A 24592-nucleotide genomic window follows, 5' to 3' on the forward strand; every position below is an offset into this window, starting at 1 on the left:
GCTAACTGACTCGCTTAACTAGCCGCTCTGAGGCTGTTTGTTTAGTTACTCATCCACTTGATAGAGTTCCGAGTTGTTGTGAAATTTGAAGAGTCTTCTTGAGTGTCTCAACGTGAAACGTCCCTTTGGCTGGATGTTCGGCATTTCGTGAAGCCCAGAAGTGACGCCTGGATAAAAGTGTGGCCGCAAGGCTCGATACTGATTGGTTGACAGGTGGGAGAGGAGGAATGAGGTGCTCGACGCTGAATGGTTAACAGGGAGATCATGTGACCAGAGGGGTAGGCTAGGAGGTGCTCAACCACCCGTGTACACTGAGGGAGAGGAGCTCGAGAGTTCAAAAGACTCTGGAAGATCGCTAGGTTTATCAGCCCGATTAGCAATAGTATGGCTTCATTCTAGGAACAACTATCAAGTGTATACATGGTACGCGTTAAACTATCTATTGGAGTCTGGATACTCCGAGTATCGCTAAACGTTTGTCATGCTAGAATGTTTTACGTATCGAACACAATTGCCTAACGATTCCCCGTAAATTTTTTACTTTGAAAATTCAGCACTTATAACAGTTAACTTTGGTTAAAGCCCCAATTTTCTGAAATTTGGCATGTATAGAGGCTCTGTTTTGTCATCCTCGCATCCTGCACAAATTCATAGAAGCACGGAGGAAGCCCATATAATTGTGAGATATATATCTACAAAAAATGCGGCACTGTGGCTTCTACAGCTTTAGTGCAGCCACATGCTTAGATTTTCTTCTGTTTGTGATCCGGAAGTCTAGCCACATTGTCCAGATTTCCCAACTAGAGACCCCAGAAACAGACGTTGACGACAAGTCCCCTCTTTTGTCAATCTTCCGGGGTTATAGGCTGGAGACCGCAGCGGCTTCTCCAAGACCACTGACCCATCGCTCTGCCATGACTGGTGTGAAGTGTCCAGGCCTTTTCCTGTCATTCTGGTCCCTGATTATGGGGTCGTTCCGGATAAATTTGTTGGAGTAGTAATTGTGGTCAGCATTCAAAAGAGGCATTGAAACAGTGCAATTGTTAACCACACCGTCTCAAACGAGGCTAAGTCAGTTTGGGTGTAGGAAGGACCCCTTCATTTCAAGTTACCATGGAATGCAGACAACACTACGAGCTATGGGAGCCGATCCAATGTCGCAAGAACGTCACGTGACCTTTTGGGAGGGAAGCAGAAATGCAAGGGGCTTACGTGATGCGTTCACAGCCTTGGATTGTCTGGAATGGCTCCTAGCCAGGAATTTATTTCGGTGGGAGGGGGGCTGGGAGCTAGCTGAGATGCCCTTCACTTGAGTCCGGGGAAAGGATGGGTTAAAACGCATGTGTCTGTTATAGGGTCAACTGGGTTTCAAGGGGAGTTGAAGCCCCCATAAGCCTCCCTCCTCCTCCCCCCCGGCTACGCCACTGCTCGTAGCGTCCGCTGCCGTTTGTTGTAGGACGAAACGGGGTATAGACCCTTTTCCTGTCTACAAACGTGAGGTTTCTTTTCTCCCAAGAGACTTCCGGTCGTTCCGTTTTGGCATGCTTTCCGAGCCTGTTGAAGTCAAAGCCCCTGGGAAGATGAAGCTCTACAGCAGGGGTGGTCAGGCTGCAGCTCTTTGTGTGTTAAAGTGCAGGTCGCAGCTCCCTCCCTAACCCCCCTCCCTCCCCACTTCCCCGCCTCCCTTCAAGTCACACGATCACTTCCCCAAAAAGAGAAATGGAGTGCGTTATAAATCAAAAGACGGGCTGCCGTTTGGTAGTCTTGTGCTACTGCTACCTTACATACAGTTGGACTGCTCTTGACTCGGATTGATTGAAAGTTGTTAGAGTTTCGTTTATTGCTCTGCACAAAAGTTTGTCCCCCCCCCCCTCCCTCCCCCGCGGCTCTTGAAAGTTACGTGGTTTGGTTTGCAGCTCTTAGGCCCGGTCAGCCTGGCCACCCCTGCTGTACAGAAATCACGAAGATGGGGATTTTGCGAGGGCCTTATTCCACGCTGTTCAGAGGGGATCGGTCGACCCATAGCAGTATCAAAAAATCTGCAACAAATCTCTTGCAAACCGGTCCTTTATCTACCCACCCAGTGAACCAATCACAAATTATTTCGTGAACATCGCAAGAAGCAGTGTTACTGTGGGGAACTGTTTGTTCTCTCATTTGACCAGAGGTCCACAGGGACGTAAAGCGCTAGAGCACCTCATTTCAACGCTTTTCGGGAAAAGGGTCTGTGGAAAAATAGCTTGGAAGAGTTAGGTCACGGGATCGTCCTTGAGCCCGTTTAGTGCTTTACGGATTGTTTCGGTTTCATCGTGCGTGTGCCACGTCTGACGGTGGGGTCGTGGCTCTTCGTAATGACTGTCTGTGTGCTTTCTGTGGCGGGTACCAGCAAACCTGCTGATGCAGGTGGGGCAGTTTGGGGGTGCTGAGAGCATATACCGGGACCTGCTCCACCGCAACCCCGAGAACCACGACTACTACTATGGACTGCTCAAGGCCCTCCGACTGCGTGAGTCAAACCCTTGTCCGCGTTTCAATTTCCGGGAAGAGAGGGGAAGCGTTTGGTTTTCACGTCGGGCCAGTGTTGGGCCGGCGTCGGACTTGTAATGCGATGGGCGGATCCGGTTCGACCACCGCCTAAATCTGACTTGGCCGTCTCCGGCGTCGTGCCAAGTGTGCCATTTCAGGGTCATCAGCTGAGAGTGTAGACCGTTCTCTTGTGATGACTGCCAGGTTGAATCCTCATGTAGCGAGATTAGGGGAAGATGCTGAATTGCTTTGAACTGTGGCCTCTGGAAGGCACTTCTATTTCTACCAGTTCCTACCAGTAGTTCTATTCTTTCCCCTGCAATTTATTTTATTGTTGGTCTCTGTAAACGGTTTGCTTTCTTTCACGTCGCCCACCCTAGCTACATCGGCACTCGAAGTTGTCACTGTCATGGGAAGGTGTCTGTTGTAGGTGTTGCTTATCAGTTATTCAGTTGCGTTAGATACGTGGGCGGAACTACAGGTGAAGCTGCGAATTCGCCATGCCTTGCCTCGTTGGCGGCTTTCTTTTGAAACATGTTACAAGTCAATCACTGTACTTTGTCATTTGCATTCATTGGTTTACCAACTGTTGCATGTGTTGCAGAGGGCATGGAAGATCAGCTGAAGTTGTTTGAAGAGTGCCAGCAGACGTTCCCCAGGGCCCAGATGCCACGCCGGTTGCCACTCAACTTTGCCACAGGTATGTGTTTATTCACTTGTCTACAACGGTTTCCTTCGTGCCCGTCATAAAGTTCTGTCCCGTTGTTCCAAGGTCTGGTAGAACAGAACCCATCTTTTCTGGTTACTCAGCTTGCAGACAGGTGTCTATACTTGGGGACAACTTTACTTGGCAATGAAGCCAAAGCTATGGTGCACTAGCGCTCCGGGGTATTGAGCGTTGATCGTAGCTGTGCTCATGCGGTCTTCGCTTCTTTAAAAAGGACAGAAGTTGTCCTTGAGTACAGCAAGGTTGCATTGGTAATGGGACTGTTTACAAAGAGTATGGTAACAACTACCACACTGACTTGCTGCCATTACAGACAACTTTCATAGAGTGTAAGGTCTTACACAACTTCCATTGTGTAAGACCTGTAAAAGGCAAGGTTTTATGGCAATAGAAGAGTGTAAGAGGCTCCTACTTTGCTTTTGCTGGTGCCTTTAGTATTTTGTTCACCTCTTCAACTATTTGAGTCAATAAAATTCAATAGAACTCTTCCTGATATTATGGTCACCATTCAGGAATCGTCGGGCTGCAAAACTGCGCCTGCTACTTTTCTAAACAAATTTTTTTAATTTTTATTGTTACGAATTTCTTATATTTCATCTACCTTCTCATATATAAAGCCTTGTTGGTGCTTCAACGGTGTAACAAATGTCTATGAAATGAAAATGTGTTGGATGTGTTTTTCTGATAATGTTTATCGGTGCCGGTTTCCAGGAGAGGATTTCCGCTCGCTGGCTGACAAGTACATGAGGCGAGCATTACACAAGGGAGTGCCTCCCCTCTTTGTGGACCTTAGGCCGCTCTACAACAGCACAGAAAAGGTAGGGGCAAGAAACTCCTCAACGATTTTTGGGTTAATGCTTCAGGAAATGCAGTAAGATGTGTCTGTTGTGAGCATGTTAGTGGGATGTGGCCTTTAACCTTTTATAGAGTGCCTCATTATCCGTCAATCTAAACTCGTAATGAGAACAGTGGCTAGCACTGTCACACACTTAGACTGACCACCGTCGTGATCCAGATATGCAGCAACTTTGTAACGATACACTGCTGGTTCGTTAACCACTTAGCTGCTTTCAGTTTTTGGAAATTTCTGATCCCCAACTGCCTAATTGTCTACAAAATTACACTTGTCGCCTTTACAATCAAATTTCTAACCACAAACAAAATGAAGGCAACATTAAAAAATAAATTTCATACCATCTGTTCACACATCTGCAAACTAGGTCATGAGCGAACCTGGTTCGCCCGAAACGGTTAAGTGCGTAAAGCGGGGAAAGCAGACGAGGTATACTCGTACCGAACAGTGTGGCGAGTGCTCCAGATTGACGAGCTGGGTTCATATAAAACGGTTAAAGGGACAACATCAGGGTATTTATGCTTGCCAAGGTTTTTATTTGTACATTACATATGAGAGCCCAACAACCCAGAAAACAATTCGCGGCTCGAAGTTTGTTTTCCTTCCGCTCGAAAACTGCCAACCGAGAACTGTCCGGTTTGAGTCATGCTCACTCTCTTCTCTGGGGTCAGGGGCCGTTTTCTATGGTTTAGACTCGACCACCAAATATGATTAGAAGAGACTGGAGTAGCCTCTTTTCGGGACTGCTGATGTGGCGTTTGACGGGAGCCAACGTAAAATGTCCCAGCTGTATGATTTATTTTTTTTCTTGTCATAGTGATTGTTTTTTACCCTTTCTTTTCTCATTTTTAAAGATTTAAAAGCTTGTTTAGCAGCAGTGTAATATCCGTAGTGTCACACAAGCGTGCTAACATGTGATGCCCTTTTGCCAGGTACATTGCTGTGCAATTTCAAAGTTAAAATTGTTTTTTTGCTTCCTCTTCTCTGGAAAGCTTTTCAACATGAATGTGATTCTCAATGTGACATAAATCCGTTCATTCTGCTGTGACACGAAGACACCGTCGCCCAGTTCAGTTCACCGATCGAATGCAAATACATTATTGACACCCAGCTTCGGCTCTGCCAGTACCGAGAATCAGGGGCGGTATGCGGCCCGTGTATTGCCAAATCAAGGGTCGGTGCTTTAGAGCACCAGAATGAATGGTTGCTTGGCCTTACCACAAGTTGACGAAGCTAATGCAGTTGTATTTCTTAAATTCCTTTAATTGCTGGCATATAATAATTTCTGAGGGTGCTCACATAGATGTTTGCTTTGTAGTATTTCTCGGTCTGTAATTCTAATTATAGACTAAAATACCAAGAAAAGAGTCAAAGTACAGGCTAGCTGGTGGAAGTCAACCATTTCGTCGTTTACCCTGAGACTGGGTTTTTTTTTAAGAGCAGAAGTAACAGAAAAAACAGACAGGTCTCAAACTCAGCTAAGGTAGCTGAGTTTGAGACATGTCTGTTTTTTCTGTTACTTCTGCTCTTCAAAAAAAACCCCAGTCTCAGGGTAAACGACGAAATGGTTAAAATACCAACCCCGACTTGTCGTGGACAGAAAGTGACTCTCTAGGAGTGGGCATTTCGAATATGATTTTAGTCTTTCCTCTTTGTCCACATTGTGTTTGCTGGCGAGTGTGTCGCATCTATTTGAAAACTCTTAATTATTTATCGCTGGGAAGGTTGTTGGTTCATTGGGAGTGTTCTGATTCTTTCATTTCAGGTGAAAATCATTGAACAGTTGCTGACTGGCTACGTGAGCTCGCTGAAGAAGTATGAAGTTTTTTCCGAACGAGGTGAGCGCTCCAAAGACGAGTCGTGTCAACGGCCGTTATGCTCACTCAACTCGAACGTTAACACAGTTGAGGTGCACAAAGCGGCACCCTGTGCTTATTGTAGAGGGTTGTGCATCGTTTCTCAACCTTGATTCAAGGAGCCCAGTTTGGTGCGGGCTTGGCTCAAATAGTCCATCGATTTCACGTTTGGGTCTATGATGCCCATACTGAGACAGAATTCCGGGGGGCATCCCGTAGTTTTTTTGTTTTGTTTGGGACGGCTCTCTGCTCTGTTCAGTCTAGATGTGTTTCACAGAAAAGGACTGTGAAGAGAAGGAACCTGCCACTGCCCTGCTGTGGACCTACTACTATGCGGCCCAACACTTCGACTACCTTGGCTGCACCGCCAAGGCCCTGGACCTGATCAATGCGGCCATCGAGCACACGCCCACGCTCATAGAGTTGTTTGTGGCCAAGGCTAGGATCTTCAAGGTGAGCTGCAGTCTTTGGGCACCTGGGGCTATCTTGGGGATTACAACGTAGTGCAGTGGTCCGAAACGGTTTTTTTTTTGTTCCTCGTAACCTCTTCACACCATCTTCAGTGCCTTGGAATTTTCTGAATTTGAGCAATGTTGCATGCTATATCGAGCAATGCAAGCTGGTACTCATTTCCTGAATACAGTATTGTCTGGGAGATGGGTAGATATGGCACACGCACGTAAAAAGGCCAGCAATGTAACACTCACGTGCAACAAATTGTGCAGAAAGCCCCTGTGCCTTAGAACAAGGGTCTCAAGCACGTGGCCCGCAACTCTCCGGGGCGCGGCCCACAAGTATTCTCGTTACTCGAGGGCTACATGCACGCCATAAATAATGGTCTTCAATGCCGTCCACTCATTTCTGCCGAAAACGAAGTTCTCTGATAATGTGCAGACATATCTGCCACTGTTCTGCTTTATTTTTGAATGTGAATTGTTTGGTCTTGAATACCACTGAAATATGAGTATTCTATAATAATTCTGCTATAAATATCCTCAGGAAAGCGAAAACTGTAGTACAGCAATCCCTCATTATAGCGAGATCGCTTCGCTGCTCCGTGCACGTTGGATTTTCTCGTTAGCATGCTTGCAGAGCCGGCGCACGATTTCCGCAGCTGCAACGATCTCTACTGGAGCGTGTGAAAACATGTTGGCAAAGCCACCGAGGAAAACTTTGATTCGTTCGCGCTTGTCGACGTGGATGTTCCCGTCGTTGGTTGCTCCTGCCACGGATGCTGCGGTCGAAGACCTTGCGTGCGGCCAGGGTAAACGCAAAGAGATGTTGGAGGGGCACCTTGGGAAACGCGGAAGACTGGGAGACTCGAAACGTCTTACGGCTGCTTGCAAACCAAGTGGAGTGCAGCGGCGGTGACAGCGTTCTTGTGATGCCTGGAGCAGTTCGGGGAGAACTGATGCCCGTATGAAATTATCGGCCAACTCCACCTAGTTCCTTTTTTTACTGGGTAAAGCTGCCACAATATGTTCCTAACCAAGGGTCGTTTGGTTAAATATACAGTCGGAGTGTTCCGCAGTATCCCTGTCCACTCTCAAGGATGCTGGCACTGTTTTTTGGTTCTATCGCTTTTATTGAATTCTTTGTCGTCCCGTTGACTTCGTTATAACGACGGATTACTGTACGAAGAAATATTTTGTTCGAGACACGTTGAATCTTACGGCGGGGCAACAATGACGGGCTTGATCTTTTGAAAAAGTTGAATACTTTGGTGGTGCTATGAATTTTTTTATCATCATTTAACATCGGGTATGTGTTGAAAGATGTCGTATGAAGAAATGAAAGCTAAAGATGTTGCACATCAAAAGGAGAGCGAAAAAATTATAGCACGAAGTTTGTTCTCCATGACATCTCTTCGTGAGAGACTTGACTGCTTTGCAATGTAAAACACAGTTAATGTCTTTTTTTTGCTTTTCTTTGAAATATGTGCTTCCCCCTTTCCGGCCTACATTGGCCCTCTACATTTTGAGGGTGGGGTAAGAAGGCAAAGTGTCTGTAGAAGTTCAACCTTTGCAGCGGCTGGAAAAAGGAAATATGCAAGGGGGGTCCCGCCCGCAAGAAATTTGGCTCGCTGTCTTCACCGATTGTTGTCGTCGGTTGTTTTGTTTGCAGCATGCGGGTGACATCCAGGAGGCGTTGAGGCACCTGGACGAAGCTCAGGCTTTGGACACGGCGGACCGCTACATCAACTCCAAGTGTGCCAAGTACATGCTGCGGGCTAACCTCATCAAGGAGGCCGAGGACATGTGCTCAAAGTTCACCAGGGTCAGTTGCTCACACCGTGCTTTCAACGTCCCTCCCTGGACGTCGCTGACAATTCGCGTGTAGGGATTTTCATAAAAAAAAAGAAAGAGGGGGCTGTTGGAATTTTTTTTTTTTTTTTCTTTTTGCATGTGAAAACGTTTTTGGCAGTATTGCGTGGTGAAAACTTGAGCATTGTCGCTGACTTTGACGAGTTTTTGTCGGTTGCTACACGTTCCGCAACGAGTTTGGTTTGTAGATGCGCTAGTAGAGATACTGAACTGCTTTCAAAAGTTTAGGGACACAGTTGTGCTCGTGACATTTTGACCTCATGTAGTTGTATTAAGGTGGTAAGCTGAGCGAGTTGGTGCTGGTTGAAAGTAAGGAAAAAACAGCGTACTAAAAAAGACGAGGACAGGAACGGAATGCAGAAGGTAGGCAAGCTTGCAGCGAGTTCGACCGAAGCGCCTCGCTCGGAGCATCTGCAAAAGTTTCTGTTGTCACCACTAACTTTTAATTGCAAGAACTCTTACCTTTGCAAGGCACTACTATTCTTCTTAATTTACCTGGAAAGTTGGGTCGTGTATGAGCCACCTGGGCGTCGAGGATAACATTTTTAGACGAAATCTCTCAGTACTCTCTACTTCTAAAAATATGCCACGGGCACTGTTCGAATTTCCCAGTTGCAGGTAGGATGCCCTCGGTTGATTCTGCTTCTTAAAAAAACATTTGTTGTTTGTCAATTTTTTAAAATGTTAATTACGTTCATTTTTGTAGTCTCCTGTCGTCGTCACTTTAAAGAAGGGCGGTCCATTTTGCGGCGTCCCACGCTACCTTTTTCACACCGCTTCGGCCTTCTCTGACTCGGTGCAGTAACGGTAGCAACACGGACGACTGCGACAAGCTCTATGAGGCGCCGGCTTGGCAAACGCCAGACTGCCGACGTCTTTTCCAGCTGTCGCACATTCCTTCGCGTTAGCCAGCCAGTGGTTCTCAAGTGGGGGCTGCAGGCATCTTGGGGAGGCCTTCTTTGGGTCCCCAAAAAGACCGACCACCGAGCGATAAAATATTTTGTTTTTTAATTGACGCTGACTGTGCTACGTGTGCACCGAATGAATTTCAGAGCTTCAAAGTTGGCTTGCATGCATTTAGTTTTGATTTATTCACCCTCTTGTCATTGTAACCGTGTATTATCCTCCCTCTCCCCGGTGGGGGGGGGGGTGCTGCGTCACTTCCACTGATCCTGTAGGGATCCCCAAATTGCCAGTGGTCGACAGCCGCTGGGGCAAGCGATGCCACCTTTGCGGCGGGAAATCAGGACCAGTGGTTGATGTGCATTGTTGTCATTGCTAAGCGGGACGGGAAGATTCTCAATCAAGCCGTACAAGAGGTGATTGCATTACAGTTTGTGCCAGTGTGTTTGTCGACCTTGCGAAGTCCTTGCTTGAAACGTTTCTGAGCGTCGTTTCGACACTCCTGCTCACTCACTCCCCAGAGTTAACTTGGAGGTGGGAAGCGAATGGCGAAGTCTTTTCACGACCTGATGTCTTATAGACGTGTTTGTTTCTTGTCATGCCGGCCACTATGCTTCTTTCGTTCCGCGGACAGTCTTCCTTGGGTGTTGGCTGACGGGTGGGCGACCACTTTGCCTTCCCTTGTGCAGGAAGGTGTGTCAGCGGTTGAGAACCTGAACGAGATGCAGTGCATGTGGTTCCAGACGGAGTGTGCCCTTGCCTACCAGAGGCTGGGCAAGTGGGGCGAGGCGCTAAAGAAGTGCCACGAGGTGGACAGGGTGAGTCATGGCGCCCGTTTACCCCCCACACACCCCGCGTCGCCTCTTCCGACCTTGGAACCACTTCTCCGACGGAGCGCGAAAGTGTGGCGACGGCGGCAGGCCTTTGAGTCAAGGGTGCGGGGGGAGTCTGGCGTCGGCGCACTTTGAGGCCCGTTTGCTTACTGTCGATTCGTCGCAATTTTTTACGGCGAGAGAAGATGTCAGTGCCGTCCCCGAGGTAGCCCCGGAACTGCGTTTTGTAAGAACGAGGGTTTTTGTGGTAGTTGCGAGATCAAGTGTACGTACTGTGCGTGAGAAACGGTCGTTTATAGAAGTGTCGAGGGTTTGAGCCAACAGTAAAGAAAATGATGCGCAGAAAAATGTGGGAAATGTACGGAAATGCAGTGTTGTGCTGCTGCTTTATAGATGGGGCCACTGCATTCTCTCACTGAGAGAAGTCCCAGGAGGTTTTAAAGAGGTACTCCGGTTGTTTTTTGAGCTACCCAAACATATTACATTTTCTGAATACCCCTGACTTTTCTCTTCGCGGCATGCAATTTATTGTCCTGAAGTTCAAAATGGTCATTGAGAAAACTGTACAATGCCGAAACCAACGTTCGAGTTTGCGTGCGCTCTTTGTTGGTGCGACGTCGCAAACGGTACAAACTTTCAGGTTGCACATGTAGTCGTAAACGGAGTATGTCTAGCGTTTTTTCGTGCTTATTGAACGGGCTTCAAGAATTCTTTTCCCACCATCAAACGTCTTGTAATCAGTTAGGAACAAGGTTTCCTGACCACTTCGTACCATTTCTGTCGTCATACTGCAGTGTTTCCAGTAGTTTTTTTTTTTTTTTTCTTTAAACACAACGAGAATGAAATTAAAAAATTCAATAATTTCACGAAAACCTTTTTTTTTTCCGCAAGATACTTGAGGGACTTACAGCCGTGTCTATCGGTGTGTTGAACCAATTTTGAGGCAAATCGGAGACCATAAAAATATTGCTGGAGTATCCCTTTGAGGCACTTGGTTGTAAGCGATAGTGAGTGTGTGAGTCAGGATTCTCAGTGTGGGACGGTGCACGCGGGGTGAAAAAGTTTGAAGGGGAAACTGGTTCGGGTTCGTGCTTGCGTCTTCTTGTCATGTCCCACCTTTTTTTTATCACGCCTATCCAAATTCAGCTTCTTGTTGAGTCGTGGAACTACTAAGCGTTTGAAAGGAGGGAATTCAACCTTTTCTTGTATAGTTTTTTCTTTGACGAAGTATGTAAATTTTCTTGGCCTTCCCCCCATAAGCTAAGCGTTTTTCACGTTTTACCGGTATTTTAGCAGGCCTCAGCTACCCTCGATGCACAACTTGATCTAAAGCTCCTCGATCTGTATATTATTGTTCATGAGGTTCGTAAGCTTAAGTGCTGCTGTATTGGCCTGATGCCACGGCTTATAAGGGTTCCTCGAGATTAAACAGGTTTAGTTCCCCTGCACTAAGCTGATTATTGTAGTCAGATGAGGCTAGCGCCATGCAAAAACATCTGCTGTTGCATGCCTTTTCACAAAAGTCAGATCAGGCTATCTTCACGTAGAAGCCTCTACCATTGCATTCTTCGTGGTGCCTGGGCGGTTTGTAAGTAATCTCCCTGTCTCTCCCTTTTTCTGCGATGATGCAGCACTTTTCCGAGATCATGGAGGACCAGTTTGACTTCCACACGTACTGCATGCGCAAGATGACACTGCGTGCCTATGTGAGCTTGCTGCGGCTGGAGGACGTGCTCAGGGCGCACCCCTTCTACTTCAAGGCGGCCAGGGTCGCTATTCAGGTGAGCCCTCTTCCCCAGCAGAGCTGAATTTTTACGTTTCTAGATGCAATTTAGGTGGAAATCATGGCCCGCTGTAAGCCCCGCCCACATATCAGAGGACCAGCCCATTACTACTGGAGTGGTCTGGCTGCTCGGCCAAATATGTTCGCAGGCGTAGTGTCTCCTTTTCGCAACATACGGCGCGTCTAGTCTGGCGTCTGACATTACCTGCTAGCCGTGCGAGCAGACGCACAGCAGCCTTCGGCACCGTCTGCTATTCCACCACCGTCTATCGCTGTCTCCAATGCCTGTAAGATGCTGCATGTCTGCATTCTTTTTCTCCTTCGTCCATCTGCTCCGTCATCATCTAAAAATTTCTGCAACGCTCGCAAGATGTGACCATGAAAGTAGCGTTCTAGCATTCCACTATGCACGAGCCACAGTCCGACACAAGCGTGTATCGATGTGCTGTAAGAGGTGGCCAAGAGGGTTAGAAAAAATCAACAAAAAGTGCACAGTTCTTTCAGATTTTTAGAGCGCAGCTTTTAGGTGCCCGTTTCCGGCTCGAGCGGCGTCGCCGTCGGCGTAATTGTGCGTTGCATTATGGAACGTTTCCCATAATGATGTCACGTGTGATGTCATGAGGGCAAAATTTCTTCACTAAATATGGCGGGAAATGTTCCCGCTAAATTTAGCGGAAAACTTTTTCGCTAAATTTAGGGGGGAAATGTTATCCTCGTGGCATCACGTGTCACGTCAGACATGACGTCACGTGTGACGTCACGAGGGTAAAATATTCCCGCAAAATTTGGTGGCAAATTTTTCCGCTAAACTTAGCTTGAAAATTTTCCCGCTGAATTTAGCGGGGAAATTTTACCCTCGTGACATCATACGTGACCCTCCCCCCCCCTCCCCCCCCCCCCCCCTCCTCAAGAGCTGAGCTCTAATTAAGCATTGCAGAGAACTGTAAACGTTTTTAATTTTTTGTTTTTGTTATTCTTTCTGCGTTGCATCTGCGAGCAAGGTGAGTGAGCGTCATGACACACAATGAAAACCCGACCCAGAAATATTCGCTTTGGAAGGCCAGGTGCACTTGAAAACTTTATAGCTATTTGCCTTTTGAAGCGAAATGACAGGAACATAACTGGACAAACTTGATGCAAGCCGAACGCCTGATTGCCTCCAGCCAAATGGCTCACGAATTCTTACCTGTAGAGGCATCTTCTCGGGTATTGAAACCATGGTGGCAATCATGACGGTTGCACAATTTGCAGTGCAGTGGGGCCGCTTTTACAGGAGCCAACATCTTTATTCAGTATCGACATGCACAAAGGAACAAATCAAGCAAGATCAAGCAACATAGTTGACGTGGGACGCTAGGCCTGGGCCAGTCCCGCTACGATAAAAAGCACACTCGCAGTGTTTCCGAAGGTACATACTTGTAACAGACGTTTGCTGCAAACTAGTTCAATCGAGGAGACTTTCCTCTAAACACCTCGGTGAATGGAGAATGACTGGTACTCATAAAGTAAAGCACACTGCAAACGCCGGCAGCCATGTTTGTTATCGTTTAAAACCGAAGCGGAAGACGTAATCCCAGGATATTTTTGAACACAATGATTCTATCTAGATTAGGTCTGGGCAGTCAATTGAATAGCCATCCGATTAATGGTTTAATCGTGGTACATTCGTGTAAAACCGACTAATTGGTTGTGGCGAGTGTTGCAAAAGTTTGCAGGTAAAGAAAAATGTCTGCTTCATTAGTTGGCACTCATATTTTCATTTTAGGGAGTTTTCCATGGTACATCGCTTTAGCATTTCATATGACAGTCAGCCAGAGTGATTGTAAAATTAAAATAAGAATATAAAATATTTCATTAAAATTGTCAAAAGAAAAATGTGGAGTTTTGACACTTTTTTATTTTTACAATATTCCTAAAACTTATTGCAACCAGTTAATCGATTAAAGGGTAGTGATCAATCGCGTTAAAACTTTAATCGACTCCTAGCCTTAATTAGATCATTTGTCTCTCAAACATAAAATTTAAACGAAGGCACTTATGACTGCTTACATATAGGAATGCGAAAGCATTCCTACAGGCAGCGTGCCACGAACCGCGCGCCGCTCCATGGGACAGAAAGGCCGCCTCGGTGGCTCCGAGGCGAGAGCGCCGGCCTACGGATCCCCAGGTGGCGGGTTCGAATCCCGACCGAGGTGCCCGCAATATGACGGAGGCTATTGCGGAGAAGGCGCCGTGTAACCGAGCTTTCGGTTGCACGTCAAAAGATCCCCAGGTGGTCCAAATTAATCCTCAGTCCTCCGCTGGGGCGTGCCAGATGCCCGTCGTAGGTTTGGCACGTAAAACCCCCAAATTTTTTTTCCATGGGACAGAAATGCTTTTGCGTTAAAATATTTCTGATACAAATACTGTACTGCACGGAGAAACGATTGTGCCATGAATGTTCCACACGTCAATCTCCAACCAATGAGAGCAGAGAAAAAATGCTTAGCTAGTCAAGTACCGGGCGGGGCCTGGAGCTGGGATGTCCCCACCCAAATTGCGTCTAACAACGTAAATATTGCTGATCATTTTTTTGTGTGTGTGTTTTGTTACAGGGGTGTTGCAGGGCTGCACACTGTAGTCACTGACAGAGTAAGAATAGCAGGGCGTGTCGTTTTAGCGCTCTGGAGGCGGGTCAACCGAAGCTCCTTTCCGCCACTCTCTTCTTGTCAGTGACTATGGAGGCAGCAACAGGGACACTGGACCGAAGGAACACGGGTCAAAGGGTGCATCGAGTGGACCTTGAGGTCGTCCTTTAGGGTGCAAACTTGAATCCATGCTCCTTCGGCATTCTCGAAAGCCCGAAATTGCAATCGAGCATGGCCTTGTTGCAGGAGTGGCTGTTATGGTGGGACTTCCCGACTGCATCTGCGGCGGCATTGCGCCAGTGAGAAAATGCCCGCCTCATCAAAGCGCATGCCACTGCATAGGGTTTCGTGCAGTAGGTAGCCAGATTTATGGTCGCAAGTATTTACGCCCGCTCGTCGAACCTTTAATCATTGCGTTTGAGTAAAAATGTAGGCATACGTAATCGCTTTGTCAGAGCAGTCAAAAATACTGCACATGTTCAAAAGATATTTTTTTTATATATATATAAATTGCAATAATAAAATATGCGTTGCTGAACATTCGGTCTCCAGCTTAATGTAGCGCCTGCAGTTTGGACCGGATGTCAAAGTTTCACAACTTGCGGACATCTAATTCAAAATCTAAGAGTGATTTCTTTTTTTTTTTTTTTGACTTTTAATAGGAAAATGGAGCTCGTTTCTTACTTGTTTTTTACTTCACTTGCCTTCACGTGTTCCTAGGCTTCGTTGGCCGCCACTTTCCCATAGACAAATTTTCTGAAAATCGCCTATAAGTCACGAACCAGATAACAGCAAGCTCTGAAACCTGGGCATCCGGTCCAGACCGGCGGTGCTACATTTGGGCGGAGACCGAGCGTTTGACGAAGCATAGTTTGTTTTTGCCGTACATTTTGTGGGATGTAGGCGTCGCCTCGTTTCGTCGTCAACGCACAGCTGTGTTGTCGTCCACGTGTTGAGGGCAGGCTGTGCTTTCAGGTGTACCTCCAGCTCCACGACCACCCCATCGCGGAGACGGAGACCGCCGAGGAGATCAACACGGGTGAGCGTCTTTTTGGGGCTCCCTCCGCGCGCTCGCGTTTCCTCTTTCAGTGGGCTTTGATGACGGTCGGCAAAGAACCACCCCTCTCGGTTGTGGCGGGCTCCATCTTTTTTAAGACTGAGTGTGTTTTGCGGGTCGTTGTCCAGAAGAAAATTGTCACGAAAGAGTGTCGTGAACGAGTGACATACTGGAAGTGTTATACGACGCAAAGCTATAAAAAATGAGATATAAAGATTATATAGGGAAAAATATAAGATGCCCTAGTGGGGCTCCAACCCGCGTCGACGCGGTGGCAGTCGGTTGCTATAGCCACTGGGCTGCGTGGTACAGCTACCCCGGAAGTGCTGCATTCCTGGCAAAATGTGCCTGCAAGAGCGGTACGGCGTCGTACCGTGTGGTAGTTTCTGCGGGACGCGTTCTGCAATCCCTGGTGTTTCCCAGCATGACCAAGGCTGTTTAATTTTCTTTTATTTTCTATTTGTATATGGTGTTTGTAGTTGGTGCCGCCGATTTTTGCCTTTCGTATTTGGACGGACACTTTTTTTAAAAGCGCTTTGTTGCACCCTGTGGCGCAAACTGTTAGTTTCGTGGGCCATCTGTGTCGTGGCGGAGTTGGCGCTCAGACTGGCCACTCGCACTCGTGTGGCTGGTACCAGTGACGAATGTTGGTCATGGTTTGGGGAGCTTAGTATCCCTTCATTCCGGAACGGTGCTGGAAACCCCTATAATTGTGGTTGAGAAAGGTGCCTCGTTGATGAGCAAATCAACAATGGGGTGGTTAAAGAAACATAGAACTCGAAGCTGCACTTGGTGCTTCCACTGCTCAGCACAGCTGTTCTGAGCAGTTTGTCAGGGCCCAGCGAGCTTCCACGCTAGCTCGCTTGCGGTTTCAGAACAAAGGGACTCTCATAACCGGAACTCCTTTATTCCCGAGCACTCGCGGCATCACCGCGCACACCGCTCGCCGTCCTTCGTCCTTCCGCTCCCGCTTCGTCAGCCGATGTCCCCCCCACAGCCGCGCATCGCGCGCGCCCTCTCTCCGAGTCCCGCGGAAGGCGTCCTCACGATGCCGCCGTGGCGCCATCTTGTGGCGAGGCGTGCAACTACGTGCCTCTCCTAACAGATCCCCCCTCCTTAATCTGTGCATAATGTGAATAGCAATGCCTATGAATCATAGTACCGCACCAACTGGTCGACATTGGCCAGTCCACACCGTCGGCCCGTCGTAGGGTCCTTCAGTCTGTACACGTTTTCCCCTGTCCGGGCCGCAATGGCAAAGGGTCCAGAGCGTCGAGGGGCAAGTTTGGCAGTGATTCCCCGACTGGCGTTGCTCAGTGTGTGCGAGTCTCGCAGAACGAAGTCACCCACAGCAAACTCGCACTGTTGTCGCCTCCGGTTGTAGTGTCGTCGCTGTGTCTCCTGCGCCTTGCGTTGGTGGTCTCTCGCAAAGGCGAGGGCGTCTTTAAGGTGTTGGCTCAGCTCTGCACTGAAGACGTGAGAAGTGGACGGCTGGGTCTCGGAGTGTCCCTGTGGGCGCAACTCCCACAAGGTTCGAAGTTCTCGGCCGTAGCAGAGGAAGGCTGGCGTGTACCCGGTCACCACACTCTCCGACGTCCTCATAGCAAATGCCACCTCTGGGAGGCGCCTGTCCCAGTCACGGTGGGTGCCACAGTAGGCTGCAATAGCCTGCTTTACCGTGGCATTGCGCCGCTCGACTGTCTGGCCTGCTGGTCTGTAGGGTACCGTATGGCGTTCTGCAATGCCCCAGTGCTTGAGCACTCCCTTCCACAATCCGCTTACAAACGGTTGGCCGTTATCGCTGGGGATGCTCTGGGGCACCCCATGTCGGCAGAAGATGTCCACCATCCGCTCCACAATGGCTCTAGATGTTGGTGCCCGGAGAGGACAGAGCTCAATGAACTTCGTGAACTTGTCCAGGATGACCAGGATGTACTTGTTCTGTTTGGCTGTGGCAGGAAGCGGTCCGATGAGGTCGACACTCAAGTGCTCCATGGGGCCAGTGGCCCAAGAACTATCCATAAGGCCCTTCGGTTTTTGTCGTCGTGGCTTGAAGGCCTGGCATGTCTTGCAGGCACGAACGTAACGAGACACATCTGCCCTCATTCCAAGCCAGTGGAATTGCCTCTCCGTCCGTCGGAGCGTCTTAAAGTATCCTGCGTGGGCACTAAGCGGATGGTCGTGCTCCACCTGTAACACCAGTGATCTCAGTTGGAGCGGTAGCCACGGAACCTTGTTGCTCTGGCCCACATACAGCAGGAGACCTGTGTCGTCAATCTCACTATCTGCTGCCAGGTCTTGCACTCTACGCGAGTCCCTAATATCACTGGGTAAAGAGTTGTTTTCCATGAAGTCAATTACTGTTCTCAGAAGCTCATCCTTTCGTTGTTCTGCAGCCAGCCTTTTGCCATCGCTCAGCAGTGATATGTCCACAGACTCTGAGGCGGCAACCTCCTCAAATCGAATTGAAGGAACGGGGTCACTCACTTCGATCGGAAACCAGTCCTCCGCAGTAGACGGTGAAGGAGGCTCTGGAGCAGACACTGGGCAGCGACTTAGGGCATCAGCAGGGATGTTAGCTTTGCCCCGCCTGTGCTTGACTGTGCACTTAAAGCCTTGCAGACGGAGCACCCATCTCTTCACTCTGCTGGAGGTTTGCTCCGTGTGGAACATCCATGAGAGTGATGCATGGTCGCAGTGTACTTCAAAGTGTGCAAACTCTATGTATGGGCGAAACTTGTCCTGTGCCCATACAACTGCCAGACATTCCCACTCCTGTACGGTGTAGTTGCTCTCTGCTTCTGTCAACGTTCGGCTTATAAAGGACACTGGCCTGAGGTGTCCCTCATTCTCCTGCAGCAGGACTGCAGCGATGCCAATGCCACTGGCATCTGTCTCAATGATGAAGGGGCGGTTGAGGTCGGGCAAGGCCACCACTGCCTCCTCTGTAAGCCAAGACTTTAAGGATTTGAAAGCTTCCTGCTGTGGCTGCTCCCACCTCCAAGGTGCATTCTTCTTGAGCAGCGTCGCGAGAGGTTTTGCGATGTCGGAAAATTGTGGAATGAATGTGCGGTAGTATCCTACCAGTCCCAAGAACGCCTGCAGCTGTTTGACTGATGTTGGGGTGGGGTACTCTTCAACTGCTCAAACCTTTTCTGGATCCGGCTGGCATTTACCCGGAGAGATGACATGGCCTAGGAATTTAAGTGGCTGCTTGCAGAGCTGCACTTTGCTGGGGTTGATGGTGAGTCCCGCTTCTGCGATCCTGTGTAGTACATCCCGTAAGTGCACTACATGGTCTTCAAACGACTCTGAAAAGACCAAGACATCGTCTAGGAACGCCATGCAGTACCTGTGTTTTACTCCATCAAGCACTTTGTCCATTAAGGCCTGAAATGTGGCTGGGCCTCCGGCTACGCCAAATGGCATGCGTTTGAACTGGAACGTTCCCTGGTGACACAGAAACGCAGTCTTCGGAATGTCCCGTGTTGCCACTGGAATTTGGAAGAAGCCTTGGGACAGGTCAAGGCTAGTAAACCACCTTGCTTTGCCAAGTTGCGCCAGGATCCAGTCCGTTCGGGGCATCGGGTGCACTGGGACATCAGTCCTTGCGTGGAGTGGTCTATAATCCACTGCGAGTCGGTAGCCGCCAGTTTTCTTGGCCACCAGGACAGGGGCGCTGGCCCAGGAGCTTGTGCTTGGCTCAATTAAGTCCTGATCTAGAAGATCCCTGATGCATTCATCTATTATAGGAAGCGAGCATGCCGGCCGTGTCGCGGCGGTCGCCTATTGTTCGCCGCGACCTAGCGGTAGCCGCCGCAGGAGCATCGGGGAGCAATGGCGACGAACAGCACGGCAGACAGTGTCCCCGTCGTGATTACGAAGGAATTTAAGGCAGTTACGAATTCGGAAAGTTCCTTCTGTAGCCGGTGCCGTCGGCGCAGAATCATTGGGAAGTAAAAGCAACGAACACCACAGAGGACAGAGGGCGATTACGAATCCGGAAAACTTCTTCGGTAGCCGGTGCAGAATCATCGGGGGGAAGCAATGGCGACGAGCAGCACAGCGGACAGTGTTCCCGGGGTGATTACGACGGGGTTTAAGGCGGTTACGAATCTAGAAAGCTTCTTCCGTAGTACCAATATAAAGAAGGGATACTCCTTCGTGAATCTGGCCGCGTGTACGACGTGAAGGAGGTCCGTTTCGACGGACAAGTGGATGTAACGGAGCGCCGTACTCCGCTAACAAAATTAAGCGTGCCCGCAAAAAATGTAGTTGGCGTTGAGTGGACCGTGGTAATTATGTACGTTTATTTCTGAATCAGCTTGACAATAACTGGGCGATTTTTTTCGCGCCGTTCCGCGATTCCCACTACTATCTTCCTGTAGACTGATGGAAACATCCAAGTGTAGGCTTAGGTGGGTGACCGCACTCCGCTTCTCGATTCCGGTGAAGTATTTGCCGCACACTTTAGAGTTTGCCGTCGGTGTCGATTCTGTTCCATCGTCGCTAGAATAGAAAAAAAGTTAATCGTATTATTCGTCAGCAGCTTAAACAAAGCGCGAACAGAAAGGTAAGAAACGCCACTAACCTGTATGGACGCACAAGTCGCACCTGTAGCCTGGTCGCGCAGTACTCCGCCTCGTACGGCCGTACGGCTTCGAAGGGACGATGTAGTACTTCGTGCCGTGTGCGATCTTCGACGTACTGTTGCAGCCGACCACACAGCAATTGTTGCGGCTTTCTTGGTGCGGAATAGCCATCTCAGAAATTACAACGCTAACCCACTACAAGGCACAACCAACGCAGCGACTGGGAGAAGCTCCCCGATGCGATGGACCCGTTTGCCGCTAGGGGCGCCCTGGTCGGGGCTTGAATTAGATGCGCACGGTTCCTATGGCTCGTTTCTCTGCATTTACTGGTCGCATCTTGCAACGGACGGGTCGGCTATCACCAGTGTCGATGCTGTGTTGGATCAGCGAGGTGCGTCCAGGTCGCACTGTGAAAGTGTCTTTGTAGTCATTGAGCACTGCCACTATCCGCGGGTCGCCTTCTGCCTTTTTTCCCGGAGTCCCCTTGACTATGGCTTCTTCCGGGCAGGTCTCAACCTCTCTCGGCGCTGCAAACAGCTCCTCCAGTGAGTACACTTCCTCAGACAGGGCCACAGGTGGAACTTCCGAGGATTTTCCAAAGCGGACCAGCTCCTGAATCTCCGTCCCCAAGGTCCAACCTCCGAGGGCCATATGTATTGATAGACCCGCTGCGATCAAGAAGTCTCTGCCCAAGATAATGTCACGGCACAGTCCTGGCATGTGGATGAATCGTTGTTTGCGGCATCCACCCGACCAACGGATACGGCATCTGATGGACTGAGTTGTGGTTGACCATCCTGTTGCCAACCTGAGGGAATGGGTCTCCTGCTTGAGTCCTGCACCAGTAGCCTGAGCAGCCACCACAGCTGGGTCCCCCATTAAACTAACACTGGACCCAGTGTCCAACAGGGCAAGGAATACCTGGTTACCCACGGTGAGCTCGAGCAAGGGCTCCCTCCCTCCGGCTGTTGCTGCAACTTGCAAGGCAGTCTCGTAGATGCTGGCCGGGTCAGCCTCTACGCTCGCCCGTTTCCCGGGCAGTTAGCCTGCAGATGTCCACGCTCGTTGCACCTGTAGCAGCGTTGCTGGTTGCGTTGTCTGCCAGTTGCGCAGTATCGGGCAGAGTGTCCAACCCCACCACAGCGTTGACACAGTTGTCCTCTGTTGGAGGCAGGCTGCAGGTTTGGGGCCTGCTGTGCAGTCTGAAGCCACTGTTGACCCTGTTGTGGCACAGCTGGTGCCCAGGTTGGACACTGCGGTGTTGCCCACTGTGGTGTCGGCTGCGGCATGGGTTGAAATGAGGTAGCCAAAGTTTGGGGCTGCTGCACTGCCCATTGTGGTGGCAGTTGCAGTGCTGGCTGGCAGGGCATTGTGGTTGGAACCCACATCTGGTCCTTGCAGTAGGATGACTGCACTGCTGCTGGATGCAGGGGCCACCATGGCTGAGGGGCCACCCCAGCACTCACGGCAGCGAGCGTGGATGGAGGGCACTGGTTGGGCACTGTGGGGTGCAGTTCCGCAAAAGCGAGGTCCTTGGCAACTTGGTCCGTTCTTGGCGCCGGCGGAACGTACTTGAGGCGGTGCCATGCACGCTCCATGACGCCGCCGGCTTCCCTCGCAAACTCGCGCAAATTCGCGAACGTGAGCCCTTCGCACAGGTCTTGAAATTTTGGGTGCATCTGACGCCTGACACGTCTCACCTTCTCTTCGTCGGACACCGTCTCGCCGATCCTGTCGTAGAATTCGGCAATGACGTGGATGAAGTGGCGCAAGTTTTCCTGCGGGTGCTGTGTGCGTCGGTCGAGTTCTTCCTTCAGCCGATGCTTGTAATCGACAGACGCAAACTCGGCGTGGAATTCCTTTACGAAAGTCTCCCAGTCTTCAAAGCCTCCCGCAAAGCGCCACCAAAGCTTCGCTGTGCCCTCCAGTGCGGCCGGGAGGACCTGCCGGACGCGCTTGCTGTCCGGAACGCCCGTAACCAGGCAGAAATTCTCGAACTTGTCGAGGAAGTCCGTCGGGCTCTGCCTTTCCTCATAGCCGATGAATTTCGGCAACTGGATGTTACCGCACTTCCAAGGCGTCGGCTCCTGCGTGCGCGCCTCGGTGTCCTGTTGTAACGGTGTGTTCAGGAGCACGTCACGCACACACGAAGACAATCGCTCCCGGTCCATGGCACTGCCGTCCGTCTGGGCCAGCAGTTCGCTGACCACGTTGTTCGTGCTCATGTCGGCGCGCTGGCGAGATGAGGACGTAAAACTGCCTCGCAGGACTTGCCGTTGGTCTAGCAGGGTAGTTCGGGTTCAGAGGACGAGCCCCCACTTGTCAGGGCCCAGCGAGCTTCCACGCTAGCTCGCTTGCGGTTTCAGAACAAAGGGACTCTCATAACCGGAACTCCTTTATTCCCGAGCACTCGCGGCATCACCGCGCGCACCGCTCGCCGTCCTTCGTCCTTCCGCTCCCGCTTCGTCAGCCGATGTCCCCCCCACAGCCGCGCATCCCGCGCGCCCTCTCTCCGAGTCCCGCGGAAGGCGTCCTCGCGATGCCGCCGTGGCGCCATCTTGTGGCAAGGCATGCAACTACGTGCCTCTCCTAACAAGTTGACTGCAGCGAGTGAACTCGCTGGATTGCGGAGCCGAGCAGATCCTGGACGAATTGTGAAGCGCTGAATTTGAAAGCTGCAATGTTATGGCAAGATATCGAGACATGCAAAAGTTGCTTTGGATTCAGCTAAGAAAAATAATCGTGAGCCATTCCACTTTGTGACGGTGGACGACCAGAGAAGCTGTTTAGCACACGACGCAGACCCGCCCCGGAAAACCGGATTAAACTAGACACGCTCGACGGGACCGCCACCCGGCGGAAAGGAGACACGCGCGACGGTGTTGCCGCCCCGAGAGTGTGTAAGGAAAGGAAACTAGGCATGCAAGCGCTTGGAACGACGACAAAGAAAGGGCGGTGAGAGTGTAGACATGGCCGACGCGGGTCGCATGGTGGCAATTGTTTGAGAAACCTTTATTGTCTACCTGAGAGTCTACTGACCTTGAAAATGGTGCCTAGTGGTAACTAATCTACTGAACAGACCTATCGCTAAGTTACCCAGGCATCAAGGAGAATGCAGGGAATGGTGTTCCACATGCTGGCATCTGCAGCAGTAACTTTTCTAAAGCAAAAGCCTAAAACAAATGACATTTTGCAGGTGTGCTCGCAAACGCTTTATTTTGGTTATTTACCTTGAATATTTTATACAGGGAAGGGGTGCTTCAGGGAAGGCGTGCGCATGCGGTGGTGCAAGCGTAGAGTTTTTAGTCGCTGCACACGAAAAATCCACGGAACCTTAGCCATAAACAGCTTCATTGTAAAAAAATTAATTCCAAGGTCCCCGTCTTGCGATTGTACAGTATGCTTGAGAGCAATGTTATTATTTAAATGATTGAATTCTGTGGCCCGGAGGTCCCTGCAAAAGTCTCGGCGTGTCAAAAAATATCCCTGAATTGTTTCGTGCAAATCTGTGGGAACCCTGGTTAGTGGGTGACGGTGAGTACCGGCGCTGATATGTTGGCTTTGACATGTTTGACAATTACAGTATTAAAGGAGCTGGGCAACAATTTCAGTGCTTTGCTTAAATAATTTGGGAGTTGGTGTCTCGACCTTTCTGAAGTAAAGAACAAAAAACTGCTTTTGCCTGCAGGTCCTAGTTTTTATTTTAAAAATGGACAGAGATTGGGGGTTTTCGGCACCTCCCAACTGCTTCACCATCTTCCGAGCTACGTGTGTTGTGACGTCAATGGGGGTCGTGCGGGGTTCCGGTGAAGCTTTCCCTCTAGAGCCGTCGGTGAGCAGCGAGAACTCATCCGCTTGCGACCGCGTGACCACGTGCTGGCGCAGCGCAAACAATACGTTGAAAGGAGAAAAGTCTCGTCTGGGTCCAGCTCTGCCCCCCTCCGGCTTCTGGTGGCTGTTCGCGGTAGCCGATAGAGCTGACGGTTTTGTGGACTTGGGATAGATGGCGCCACTAAAACTCCACATAATGAAAGTTTTGTCGATGATACCAGGTTTCTGACGCATTTATATTTATGTTGGAACCACAAGATTTTTAGGAAAGTTACCTTTTATCGAGCAGGTATTCGCGCAACTTGGTATCTTTTTACACCACCACCACTGACGTCATGCCGCATGGTTCTGATGGTCGCCGCTCGCGGCTGCAGGTCAGAATATATTCCAATTTTCGCCTCGCGATTACACGGCAGAATCGCAACATCTCTAAGGAGGGAGGTGTGTTTTCTGTCCTTTTTGACAAGGTGAGCAATGTCCCAAGTAGAAGATGCCAATTCTTTCAAAGTTAAAATTGTTGCACAGCTCCTTTGAGTAATCTAGTAATAAGTTATTCTGAATTTGTGAAGGGACATTGCGACAGCGAAGGATGGTACCCCGAAAAGAAGGGAAAAGATTGGTTACACATTTTTGCCAATAGAGATCGCACAGTAAATAGGGATGAGCTACCTTTGAAGCAA

The 24592-nt window shown here is 49.6% G+C and overlaps 1 protein-coding gene across 1 annotated transcript in view; it reads left to right on the forward strand.

The window, feature by feature from the left end:
* Window positions 1–24592, forward strand: part of LOC8024978 (N-alpha-acetyltransferase 15, NatA auxiliary subunit) — a 129066-nt gene that overhangs the window by 5837 nt on the left and 98637 nt on the right. The window contains exons 8-16 of the mRNA XM_042289996.1: window positions 2387–2506; window positions 3131–3226; window positions 3965–4071; window positions 5872–5944; window positions 6240–6415; window positions 8087–8239; window positions 9879–10007; window positions 11654–11803; window positions 15408–15471. Coding sequence (XP_042145930.1) covers window positions 2387–2506; window positions 3131–3226; window positions 3965–4071; window positions 5872–5944; window positions 6240–6415; window positions 8087–8239; window positions 9879–10007; window positions 11654–11803; window positions 15408–15471 — 1068 coding nt within the window. The remainder of the gene's footprint in view (window positions 1–2386; window positions 2507–3130; window positions 3227–3964; window positions 4072–5871; window positions 5945–6239; window positions 6416–8086; window positions 8240–9878; window positions 10008–11653; window positions 11804–15407; window positions 15472–24592) is intronic.

The sequence above is a fragment of the Ixodes scapularis genome, unplaced genomic scaffold, assembly GCF_016920785.2.
Source record: "Ixodes scapularis isolate PalLabHiFi unplaced genomic scaffold, ASM1692078v2 PGA_scaffold13__105_contigs__length_92229423, whole genome shotgun sequence".
In the NCBI taxonomy this organism is placed as follows: Eukaryota; Metazoa; Arthropoda; class Arachnida; order Ixodida; family Ixodidae; genus Ixodes; species Ixodes scapularis.